The 13,638-nt window shown below is 34.9% G+C and overlaps 1 protein-coding gene across 21 annotated transcripts in view; it reads right to left on the bottom strand.

Moving 5' to 3' along the window:
• MCTP1 (multiple C2 and transmembrane domain containing 1) overlaps window positions 1-13,638 on the bottom strand; it is a 422,741-nt gene that overhangs the window by 148,935 nt on the left and 260,168 nt on the right. For 18 of the 21 annotated variants that reach the window (XM_045571756.1, XM_045571752.1, XM_045571745.1 and 15 more), the window contains 5 exons: window positions 10,109-10,211; window positions 8,255-8,357; window positions 7,819-7,920; window positions 7,367-7,441; window positions 5,270-5,389 (listed from right to left, as the gene is read on the bottom strand). In XM_045571756.1, the coding sequence (XP_045427712.1) occupies window positions 5,270-5,389; window positions 7,367-7,441; window positions 7,819-7,920; window positions 8,255-8,357; window positions 10,109-10,211 (503 nt within the window). Of the gene's footprint in view, window positions 1-5,263; window positions 5,390-7,366; window positions 7,442-7,818; window positions 7,921-8,254; window positions 8,358-10,108; window positions 10,212-13,638 lie in introns of those variants that run through there. The other 3 variants (XM_045571743.1, XM_045571754.1, XM_045571758.1) reach the window with 2 other exon arrangements.

The following is a 13,638-nucleotide window of genomic DNA, read 5'->3' on the forward strand; positions in this document are numbered from 1 at the left end:
TAAAGTACCTTTACAATTTGTATACATGAACTTGGAAGTACTGTTTAATAAACTTAGTAATGTCAGCGGAAAACATAAATGAAGGGCTTGGAAGTTTAGATTTACATAACTTTAGGAAAAATCAACAATGCAGGGGTAGGACCAACATTTATAGATAACTTTGCTTTAGTTCTTGTTTCTTTGATTTTCAGAGGTCCTTCTGTTTTGTTATTGCAGGAAAGTAACAAAAATTACATCTGAAATATTTCCAGTTTCTCTGCTAACCCTAAAATAAAATTGCAGCAACAACAACCAGAAATTTCCATTATAATCATTTGAAAATTGCTATGGGCTTGAAGCATAATTTTGTTAGTGTGGTATTATAGATGTTGCTAAAATTTTTAAGATAGAAGTTTCTATTGCAAGGCTAAGGTTGCCTTCCATATGTAGCACAATCACCCTAAATTGCTTAGTAATATTAATGCTAAGACAGGAACTACAGGTGACACGGGCATGTCTTTGTTTTCACACTGTTATTGCTCCTTAAGCAATGCTCCCTTTTTAGTCACTGAACAGGAAGGCCCCTTAAAATATGCTTATTGTTTGTAATAACTTTTGGAAAAATTCATATGTTGTTTACTAGCAGCAGGCTTTCCACACAGGAAGTACTTGATAAGGCATGGTTGGGCCCTATTGTCTTCAGAGTGTTATATTATATCCCATCGCCTCTGCAAGTCAGTTCCTCCTCCTCTGCTTGTGCTTCCTCCATTTTTAAAAAATCATTTGGCTACACAGAGCTGCCTCGTGTCATTCTTTTGCATACATCATCTTTGTTTTTTCCCCCTCTTTTCCTGCATAATGGCCCAGCTTTTCAGCTGTCCCGAGTGCAATCCTTTACTAAAATGGGGATTGAATGAAGGTGGAACACAAATTATCTGGAAGCAAAGGAAAATCAGGCCTTTGAAAAGGAACCCAGAAAGGCACGAGTAATGAACCAGAGTGGCCTCGATGAATTGCTGGAGAAGGAATTCTCAGTTTTGACACAAAAGGAACACACACACATGGACACCGAGGAAAACCTAGCAGGAGAAGCTCAGGAGGAAGCCTGCCTCGTGGGTTCGTCGGGATAGAGGGTTACATAAAGCCAGGAGCCCTCCAGATAGGAACAGAAACAAATGTATTTTACGAGTTACAGTAAAGCATTCAAACGCACCGTGGTGGAGCACAAGGAGCTTTGAGGAGTTGACATCCCTTCATAATTCATGTTCATTGTTCCTCTAAGTAAAATATGTGTCTCCCTGTAGTTATTCTGTTAGGAACTGTACTTTAAAGGCAAGGGGACATTTTTGATAATGCACATCTTAAACTTTTCATTAAACTACCAAATTTAAATTCTACCTTTTTGTGCACTCTGACATTTTTGTCTGGCATTTTCATTAATTTTGCGACATACATAAACGTAGCTGAAATGTTAACTGATCAATACTGTGTCTCTCTCATGTAGCACTCGCGCTCTGCTCCCTAAGGACCACACAGCAGAACAGAAATTAAATGTGTAAAATATCAAATGTTAATGTTAAACACAGCGGCACTTACTGTATAATGACAGAAAAGGCTAAAACAATTCCAAATGGACAGATGGTACCACAAATTATCTACAATCACATTTAAAGATTAAAGTTTGTCCTGTAAAATAATTCTCTGACGCACAGTGAAGTGTGTCCTTTTCCTGATAGCTCAGTTGTCCAATTATTTTTTGTGCTCATTACAGTGAGAAATGACAGTGCTGGAAAAAGAGAATGTGCACTCTCTCTCTCTCTCTCTTTTTTTTTTTTTTTTTCCCCACCCCGTGTTGCACCCACTGACATCCCTATGAACACAAATGGCTGGTCAGGAGCCTGATGAAAATGAGGCCCCGCGTAGGAGACATTCCCCCGTCTAAGGTAGATGTTTGCAAAAGACAGGCCGGGCCTTCTGCGCCACATCCGCCCGTGTTCGCGCTCAGGCGTACAATATTCACAGTAAAACTGAGAAGCCTAATTCGCAGCACAGAAACACGGACATCCCCAGGAACGCGTTTGCTTATATTTTGCGCATCACCTTCCGGGCCGATGTCAGCTCCTAGTACCTGCCGCTGGCTGTGCATCTTCCCCCGCGGCAAGTAGGCATCGAGCCCACGAGGCCAGAGCCGCTCTGAGCCCGCGCTTCTCATGCTCTGCGCTCCTTTTGACATTCGGACAGAAAGTCATCGCTTTTCCATTTTGATTTCATTTATTCTACTTTTATTTTTGGGTAGTACATTAGAAAAGAAGAATAAAACGGAGTAGGGGAAAAAAGGCACTTAAACGTTATAAAGTTTACTGATCTAGGCCTAAAACCAAGCCACATAATGGTACAAATGCACATGCTCCGCGAGGCAGCTGCATTTAGGAAAAAAAGTGGGCCAAGTGGAACCAATATTATAATAATAGACCCAGGATCCAGCCACAGGGAATGATGGGAACAATATGTTTGTAACAATGGGGTGCTGCTCACCCTCTTCTCCTAATGGAAAGCAGTTCTTTTCAATAAACGTGGCTTAAAAAAGGCTCTGGTTATGCAATGATATTCTGGAAACATTTCATTCTTAAGTGCTCACACCATTACATATCTATATGGCAAATAAAATTCTACAAAAGTTTTTTTTATTTGTTATAATCCTACGATTACACAGTATATTCTTAAAAGTTTTTTTTAGAAAGAAAATAATATCTGCTGTGTGAATCTGACCAATATATTGAACCTTTCTGTGCCTCTGTTTTTTTCTTCTCTCTCTTGGAAAATAATAGTATCTAACTCATAATAAGGAAATATTAAGTTGATTAATGCATAAAAAGCACTTTCATGTCTTAGTGCTTGAAAAAACAGTTCCCTGGCACATAAATGCTTAATAAATATTAGTTGTTACTATTACATAGGGATCTTTTTGCAACAGAATTAGATCCGAGGTTAAAAATAGATGATTGATAGATTATAAGATAGTTTAAAAGATAAATGGAAGGTCTAGGGAAAATTGCTACAGCACCATGAAGCTATCTATGTCTTTCATCATTTAATAAGTAGCTTTATTAGAGCAAACCCTTATTTATCTGGCATCACTGAATAAAGCGTTTCTCCACATAAGAAACATTTTCATACTGGATCATTGGTTGGTCGGTTGATTTAGACAGCCGTTTATAATGGGAGCCTACTAAATGCGAGATTCTCCATAGGTGACAGTGGAGTACGGGTGAAAAGGGCCGGGTGCCCATTTTCGTGGAACCCTCAGTTCAGATCTTGATAAGTGAAGTTTGGTTTCATTATTAGTTGTTTTCATTACATTCAACAGAATGTAATTCAGCGCCTTTTATTTTCTTAAAATGAAACAGTTAATATTATTGTTTCTTCTCAAAAGTACTCTTACTGTTCATTCACATATTAGTTTGGCCTTTTTTTATTTTTATCATCATCAGCAGTCTCATTTCCTACCTTTACTGTGCCTTCCCTCCCTTTTTTGCAAGCATCCTGCATTCAGCTTGCTTCAAAAGCTGACCACTGGCTAAAAGAGATATTACATTTCTTATGCAGTGAACTTTGACCCTCTTTCAGTGAAATCACTCAAGTATTATCATGTACATATACCCAAGTTCCTCAGAATTTTGGTGCCTGGTTTGTTTGTTTTTTTATCATAAAGAAGTTTTGAACAAAGTCTGCCATCTTAAATCACTGCACATGAGTGGCACCGAGAAGCCAGGTGTGTTTTTCTGGTGACTTACAAAACACATTGTAATGCTGAAGTGTTAAAGGGGAATGTTCCTCAACAAATTACATAATCACATAGAGTTCTCTATCTTCCAATTTTGTAAACAGTTATGGGGGAATGACTTTGGAAGGAGCGAATCACAGATAGCAGCACGATATTTTGTTAGAATATTGTGTCTCTGATGAGGTGCCACGGAACTTGCACACAATAGCCTAAAATATACAAAGAAACTCAATGTCATTTTCCCTCATTTATGTCAAAGTACCTCTATGATAGTGAAAAATCACAATTAAGTTTGCTTAGCAGTATCCCTCATGTACTTTATATGTGAAAGAACTAAATAAAAGAATATTGAAAGAGCGGTTTCCTTTCTAAAACTTAACGATGATGACAATCCCTTTCTTCAAAAAGACAACATGTCTATGTCTTTCTGGTAACTTAGAACATAAAGGGACATACACACTCTTTGTCCCATGTGCTCAGACATTAATGAAAGTCCCAAACAAGGCCTGAAAGGAGGACAGAGCTCAAAGTACTAAACAGATGTGCACACACTCATTTGAATGGTAATACTAAAATGTTGATTTGTAACTATATAATTAAGGCTCTTCATGTAAATCCCATAATAAAGTCATATTCTGCTAAACTGGCATCTATAAGGAAGCATACGGTCTTCATATGCTAACAAATATGACAATAAAATAAAGGATCTCAAAAGAAGGGCTTCGCTTAAACTTCAAACTGAAATCCTGAACAAGCAAAAATAGTATGAAAGCAGAAAATTCCAGCTAAAGCGCAGAGGAAAGTATTTTTTGGATTTCCTAGCTTTGCAAGTTGGCCTCCTCAGCAGTTTTTAAATAACCAAAAGTAAAAGGCTACAAGATGAACATTGTTAGAGGACTATTTGGATTTATCAAATTCTCACCGGTGCCTTTATGAAAACTGGAAATCTCAGGAATAATAAAATGCCTCCTACATAGGTCACATCCAGTTCCAATTGATCCACATATTAAAGTATTTCCAGCTAGCATTCTACTATCAATCATTTCATACTTTGGGGAAAAAACCTTATATCTATAGAATGAATACAATTAAAAATGAACATGGTCAAAATTATATATATATATATATATATATATATATATATATATATATATATATATATATATTTTTAACACCAAGGACTTTTCTTGGCTCTGCTATTAGGATTTTGGATTATGCAATATATAAAATTTCACTTTTTAGCTGTCACGGAGAAAATTATAGTGGCAGCAGAGATGTCTTGTGTTCCGGAAGTCTGGGGGGAAGGAGGGGGAAGGCTATATTCTTGGACTCAGACCTTGAACAATCCATCAGGTTCTGCCCACGGCAAATCTGTCCAGTCAAGTCTTAAAATAGGAGTTTTTAAAATGGTCACATCAACATAACTGTTACTATAGCCACAGAAACATGCAGCTATGATTACTGAATTTAATGAATAACGATGTAAGTAATACAGTATGATCATACCACAAAAGCAGCAAGGCTCCTTGGGGGTGAGTCCCAATCAAAGCAACTATTAACGTAGTATGCAGCATTTATAAGCACCATGACACAGCGCTTCGTCCTGATAAAGTTTCTTAGTAGCATCTGTAATGAAGATGAGATAGTATTAGAATTCACAGGACTAACAACCATCAAAGGTGTTGCAAAGTCTTCAAGCTTACTGTGATTTCCAAAGGATTCAGAAAGTTAATAAAGTTGTAAGAACCAAGCAGTTTGGCTCATGAGTTAAAGGAAAAGAAGTGGGGGAAGTGGGGGAAAAAAAACTGAATTATAAGAGCAATTTCCTCAATATATTTCTTTAAATAATATTATCAGGTAGGATGGACTACCTTTGTTCAAAAGAAAGAAAAAAAAATCTCCAAAGGATTCAAAACATTTTTTTGCTACTTACTGCAAACCTTAAATATATTGTTAAGCTCTTAAATCTTACTGAGATTTAAAGATTCTTTAAGTGCTTTAATTTCAGGCTATTTCAAAGTGAAATGGATAATTTGGAATTTTTTATTTAGGGTCTTAGAGGAAAATCCTGCCAAATATTGCTTTATTATAGAAAACACTTTTCCCCTACCATTTTAGTAGGATTCTCCCTTTCTTACTACCATATCCTCATTTTTCTCTCTTTCTCTCCCTCTTTCCTATTTCTATCTTTCTCTTTTCTACAATATATTTAACCTATATGTTCTCATAATTTTGGAGTTAGGGAAAATTTTATGGTAACCAAGCGCTTTACAAAATTACTAAAATAGATATATAAGAATTGATATAATTAAAATTTTAAATTAAGGCATGACTATAATTATAAAAAGAACAGCCCATATACTAGATGTTGTTCAAAGATTTATTTACAGCTATGTTAATAATTAGAATAATATGTATATAGGTTAATATTTTGTTACTTCCAAATATACTTCAATGCTGATCTGGCATTTCAAAGTAGCAATGTAAAGTTTACTGAGGCCATCTGGAAAAATATATATGTGTAAATAGAGATGCAGGTACATGCATATCAGCTTTAATAAGTTACTCAAATTCAAATTCCTTTCAGTCAAATTTAAGAGTCTCCCTACTTGTTTTCCTTCAGGGCCTCTGATCAGTTACTTTAAGAGGTACTTTTATTAATTTTATCTATAATTATGGAAAAATATAATCTGTATTTCTATTTAGACAGATATTGAATTCGTCTCATACATTGTCTTTAAACAACCTTAAATCCCACTGTCTATGGTGACTGATTTGATTAAAAATAAAAATATCTTTAGTCTTCTAATAGCACAAGAAATTATTAAATATTTTAACACACAAATAAGTTCTGCAAACTTTATAGACATATCACCTTCATTTTATTTTAGCTGTGTTAATTAAAAGTAAACATTTTTAAAGGGGTTGCTTAGTACTCTTTCTTAAATAGACTCAAACCTGATTTAAAACCATAAGTCTAATTACAAGCTATCAAGCCTAATTTAAAATTTCCTCATGACAGAAAAACCAGAGTCCCCGATTTTCTATTTTCTTAGCTAAAAATGTCAATAAAAGTTCACTTCAAAAAGATCATAGTCAAAATCTAATTAAGAAGCTTTCCCTTAAAAGATGGAGCCCCCTCTCTGTGGATTAGAAGGAAGAGCTTTATGCGGGGCTCGCTTTACACACACCTGCGCTGTACCTGTGGGTGGTCTGGACATATATTTGAACCTTAGCTTTTGGTGTTCTCATTTACACATTCCATGGTAATCAAATTGTATTTTATGTTCAAAATGATCATTCTTTTGCTAATGCATGAATACATATCCATTCTATGCAGTGTCTACAGTATCCCCTTTCCTTTTTGACCACCCCCATCCCACTTATTAGTTTGGTATTGCCCTTGTTTGATCATTTAAGGAAAGGAAGGGAAGAGAGAAAAAGAAGGGGAAAAAAAGAAAGAGCCATTTCACACAAGTAGATGTTACAAAAATTATATAGTCTTCCCCACCTCCACACCTCCAAAGTTTATGTGAATTTAGTTAGATGTTTTACAGATTAATCAGGTCTTCCCAGAGGGATTAATCTTGCCTTGCTTTTTACCTGTTTAGAGAGTCTGTTTTCCTCTTCAATGTACTTCTGCTCTTTGGGTATTAATGTTCGTAAGCTGGCTTTCACCTATACATCAACATAATGTGTCTGTTATGGATGAATATAGTACAAATGTTTACAGGTTTCTCATGCAGTTCAATTTGCGATAGTTTCTGAAGTTTCAAAGGCCTGGCTGCTGTGCTCATAAAATATAAATGTATACAGTGGCACATGCATGCACATTGCTTACGCAGGCAGGCAGCGGCCGGAGTCCAGCCGCAGCAGCAGCCGCCAACGATAACAGAAAGTGTGGGTGTGCCAGGCAGTGGCAGAAGCGTATTCTCCAGGATACATCAAGGTTTAGAGAAAATGAGGAATGACAGAAATTCTCTACAAATCAGGAACAAAAGCTTTCATGAAACTGAACTCTTTAGCAGTACAAAAAAGCCAAAGTTAAGACTTACAGCATTAAAAATCACATCTATTTCAAGATAGATGACCCCCTTTGTTGGCCCTGTCAGCTGCTTGTTTTTCAAGACGTAGGCTTTCTGTTCACCATTTTGAATCTGCGGGAAAAGGACATGACAGCCGTCTGTCTCACGGTCTCCACTGAATACACTCCCTCTGTGACCTTTGAACCCCAGCTGCTGAAACTGACAGAGAACCCAAAACAACTGTGGCAATTCTGACAAGTACCTGTTCATTACCAGGATCAAGTCTGTCAGGAAAAATTAACTATCATGGGATTCAACATGGCCGTGAATTGAGTATGTTAAAATTTTTAGTGTTCTTATTACAGACCTTGGTTGAGAAATGACAGATATAGAGCTGACGGGTTTTTTTTTTTTCCTCCTTGAGCAAAAGCAACATAGAGCAGTGTGTCAGGTGCATAAAACTTACAGACAGCAATGGTATAGCAACTTTGCCCAGGAAGTCAGCACTTCGATCCCGATCTTCATCATAAACTGTCACTTCAAGAACTGAATGGATATCTTTAATGTTGCTGCATAATAAACATACACCAGGAAAAAAGACTTCATCAGTGGAGAACAAGAATAAAAATGCTTTTGAAAATTTAGATAGCTCCAGCTGATTCTGTATATGTATATGTTTTTATGTATGCTATTTGCATACACACATATACAAGGTAGTTTAGTATGTGATAGAATTTCCCACAATGCACCTTAGTAGACTACAATGATGGTCCTATTATCTGGAATTTTGAGCACCAGCATAATTTCAAGTTATAATTCTTTAATGAAATATAATTTTCCACCTGGTTGGTCACAGAATAAATTATTATAAAAACTACAACAAACCACCAATAAGTGGCACTGATATTTTTAGACATTTATTTCTTTTCATTATTATAATACTTTCTATCTTCCTATTACTCTACATAAAATACCACCAGGTTTGATATTAGCAAGAGTAACAGTATAGTTAATATAATTTTGTGTTCTTTTTAATTATAATAGCACAGCTTTTTGTTTACAGCTCTCATGAAAACATTGAGTTATTGCTGTTGGATTTACGGTAAAAATTAACTAACACAGAAAACAGAATAAAGAAAATATAGCATTGATAGCCACTGTACCACCCTAGGATTTAGAAATTAAGTAGTGTTCCATTATGTTCCAAAGACAACATTTGTTAATAAACAACTGTGCAAGCTCTTCATATTTTAGTTTCTGGAAAAAATAAGCCCCCAATTGTTGACAGCATTTATTCTTTGATCAAACTGTTTACCAAGAAAACATGAATTAAGAGAAGACAAAAAATGAATATATTCATTACTGAAAGACTGCAACCACATGTGAGAAAAGGCTTTATCAGGGCACAATCAATTAATGGCTTTGATAATCATCAAACCTATTCATTCAATTATGCATTCCAGAGAAAAACATTCTCCACAACCTTCTTAGGAGTACAAGTCTCCTGACCAGGGCTTTCATCTTTTATAAAAATGAGGAATTCCTTAAAGATAAATTGGTCAGATAATTAAATTTGATTAGTTACTGGTTCTTAAGCAGAGACATTATAAGACATTAGTAAGAAATTTAGCAATTTTTCAAATACAAAAAAACACACACACCCTATGCTAGAAAACTTTTAAGAAGCACTTCTTTTGGCGTTTTCCTTTGTTCAGTTTAAAAGCCCAGTTTAGGAACAACAACAGTGAATTTAGGGGATACTATAGTGTAGCATTGGCAGCTTTCACAGTACATGATCAGAATCGCTTATAAACTTTTTGAAACAAAAGGAAAATTAACTCATAGGGTGTTATAGTACCTAGACCAATACTTAATATTCTTATTGTGCTAAAATGCAACAAACCAAAACTAAAGCATCTGCCGAATTGGAGACGGGATTGTTTGGTGATTTGAGCAATGGAACAAATAGAGCTTTGTCCTCCTTGGTGTCAGTGCAATCCAGGAGAATTTCAATAGAAAGTATAAAAGGAAGAAGCAGTATGGCAATTCGGTTAAGGGGAGCTAAATCCTTAGCCAAATCATATAGAAAGCACAGTCTAAAAAAAATATCTGTGAAAACAAAGAAAAATGGCAAACCCTTTCCCCAGGCTTTACTATCAGGACAGTGACGCAATTATGATATTCATTGTTGCTAGCAAAGGCAGCCCAGATGCACTGAGCTGCTAATCGGTTAAGAATAAATAAATACACACACAAAATCTCAAAAATAAATATTATTTAGCACCATTTTTGAAATGAGCTCAAAGAAATTACTACTTACAATGTGAAGACTTTGTTCCACTCAGGATTGAGATTTTTGTAGACAGTATGTGTGAGAAGCCTATCATTGTTCAGTTCCACTACACAAAATGGGTCACTTTTCCCTACAAGAGGTTTGGGGGGAACATTTTTAGTATAAATAGCACCCACAGCTCAGAGTGTCATAATCATGACTACATCTCTTTTAAAAAAAATTTTTTAGAAAACAAAAAGCACAATTTAAAAAAAAATTAAAACGACATCAAAATACAGTTAGTTGTAATTGGATGGTGTTAACCACTGTGACTCAATGAGATTTAGAACCAGAAAAGAAAAAAAGCAACTTGTACAACAGATAGTATTTCAATTTATAATTTTTTACAAAAATAATAATATAATGGCTAATTATGGTACATGTCCATCCCTATGTCAGTTTTTATTTAATTCTATAGCAACCACTTGAAAGGTTCAGGCCCTCTCTTTTTATCCATATGTTTTTCAACTCATCTGACTAACTTGTAACTTGTAACAGACATTCTAAACAAGTTGATTTGGGGAACACTGTTATATTTCAGAATTATAACATTTTAATTCAAGTTAATATTCTCTTCTAAAATATCTAAGGGATCATAAGAAGGTAAATTAGACACCTCTGAGGCAGAAAAAAAATTGGTTATTTGAAACTTAACCTCAACAACCAATCCACATTGTAAAGAGCAGTATTTTCTTTTCTCTTTTGTCCACTGAGAGTAAAGGATTTGGAAGTTATTTGTTTACAGAAAGTCTGTTCTTCCACAGTCAAATATCGTCCATTCAGCAATTATATTATGTGATGTCCTCAATATTTTATAATGTCACGAGCTGTATTATAAGAACCCATAAAGTCAGAGGCTCTATGGGGGCAGCATTAATGATATTACTGCAGCATGTAATTTGTTTGATAACTTATACAAATGACAATGAAATCAATATTTGGACAAAGCTGTTCAGAGGTCATAGTTTTTAAACTACAATATTGATTTAGACTACATAAGAGGTTAATGTGAATATTATTAACTTTAATGATAAAGAATAATTGTTTTAAATGAATTGTGAATTGTAGTCACAGTAGTTTACACTTCTGTGAAAGCTTAAATATCAGTGAAGATTTTCAATTAAATTTTAATAGGAAATAATTTATTAGCCATCAGTGACAGATAAGCTATGTATTCCCACAAAGCAAGTTATTTACTTTTCATGTTATAATTCTTAAAATGAGCCATACAAACGTTGACTCACCTTTAATTTAATTTTATATTAAAAATATATTTAGTATATGTGTGTTAGTTCAGTGGCCTCATATATCCCAGGATAATTGCATAATTTAACATATGGTAGTCTTCTCAATTTTTGGTCTTGCTAATAATTTTCAATAAAGACTAGATGTCTGAAAGTCTTCAATGTCTGGTGCGAATTTTACCTGTGGTTTAGCATGTTATCTTTTTCTCTCAATTTTATTCCTTTTGCCCTACCTGCAACCATAGTCACACACCATGGAGAATTGTATTAAAAAAGAATATTTTATTCATTAAAACACATTGTAATAAGTTTTATTTGGCACATGAACAACTTTATTTTCTCTCATATACTTCATGTACAATGATAAAAATTCCATTCAAACAGTTCTCAAAGCCTTTCTTATTCTTAAGGCTCATACCACCTCGTTTTGTGAGTACTAACTATAGTATAAACAAAAGAGCAGAGAATATAAACTACAACCTCAAATAGTTTATAAAAGTGTTGAAAGGGGAAAAAAGTGTTGGAAGGTTAAACATATACTATAACAATGAGAAAGAAAGTTAAAGCCATGTTTATGACAGAATTCCTTGTCAAAAGAGTAACTACTTCACTTTAGACAAGACTTTAAATAATTAGCTTTGGAAGCACATACTTAAAAGACAAGTATAATTCATACTCTTTCTTGGATCTCCTTTGAATTTTTCTCATACATTAATATTAATCTTAATCCAGTAAAAAATTATATAAGAATAGCTGTTTGGGGTATTGTTGTTCTCCCATTTTCACTTGTTTTACTTCAATTACTCTTCTGAGTCATTTCACTCAGTTTCACTTGACCTCAAGTGATCAACAATATGCAATAGATTCAATCAAAATTGTACCACCTATCCATTTGCAAAACACAAGAATTAACTCCACAGACCAATATCTATGGAGAAAAAGATACTTTAAACATAGACAAGTAGAGGTGGAAATCTTCACTTGCTTTTTTCCCCCACAGGAATTATATTCAGTTGTGTACAACATTTTCTATTCTTTCAGTTTACCCCATGGAAATTATTTTTAATCACTATCTTTTTTGTTACTGTATCTTTATTTGCTGACAAAAAGAGATCTGGAGATAGTGATTGGCTAAAAGATCTTTTTTAAAAATATATATATTTTATTGATATTTTACTGAGAAGAAGGTAGAAAGATAGAGAGTTAAAAACATACATGAGAGAGAAACATTGATCAGCTGCCTCCTGCACACTCTCTATTGGAATGTGCCTTCAACCAAGGTGCATGCCCTTGACCGGAATCGAACCTGGGACCCTTCAGTCCGCAGGCTGAAGCTCTACTCACTGAGCCGAAACGGTTAGGGCTAAATGATCTTAAAGAAACAAAATCTGTTCTTAATATTTAGCACTTCCCATATCTTGTTAGGAAACAAATACATTTATCTAACTCTCTCCTACAAGGCAGTGGCTATTCACATTTTCTTAGTTGATTATTTCTCAGAACGATTCCTAGGGAAAACCAATATTAGTCATCTATAATCACATTACTTAATTCTCTGTCACTCTTTTCTATTAGAATAAAGGTGTTAAAGTAAAAGAGACCAAAATAATAGTTTGAGCACCTACAGATGCCATTTCTCAGTTGGTTTGCTATTCTAATTTCCAGGGGCATGCTATCATTATAAAAAAATATTTTCCTATCTGCACTTACCTTAAAACTTGAAATGGGTAAGCAATATAATTTTTAAGAGGCCATATCAGTAGACACTCTGTGGAATATAATGGTACTTACATCTTTTTAAGATAGTCTTTGCCTAAGATAGACCAAATTCCTACTTAACATGGCTTTAATTTACACTGATTTTTCTCAATCTAAAACCCATCATTCTTAAGGTGCTTACAGTCTTCTGAAAGACTGAACTCTGGTCAGTGACAAGAATAATCCTGGAAAATTCTGCCATTTTACTCTTCTCTGAAACTTTATTTTCAAGTTTAATACCTTTGATGTCTTTCCAGAGCTTACAGGTTAAAATCCACTCGTGTAACATGGGAGATAGCCTTTCAGCCTTATTTCCAATCTCAAGATCTTTACAGCCCCTCCCTTGAGCTACACCACACTTTTCAAATCCTCAAACACTCCATGTACTTCCAAGAGCACCAGGCAAAGCTGTGAGGTTCAAAGTGAGAGGCCAGGGGTCTGGGGGGAAAGGCCCAAATTTCAGAAGCTGAACAAACTGGGATTGAACACGATTCTGGGCCTGTTTCCTTATGTGAA

The sequence above is a fragment of the Pipistrellus kuhlii genome, unplaced genomic scaffold (assembly GCF_014108245.1).
Source record: "Pipistrellus kuhlii isolate mPipKuh1 unplaced genomic scaffold, mPipKuh1.p scaffold_m20_p_4, whole genome shotgun sequence".
Taxonomy (NCBI): Eukaryota; Metazoa; Chordata; class Mammalia; order Chiroptera; family Vespertilionidae; genus Pipistrellus; species Pipistrellus kuhlii.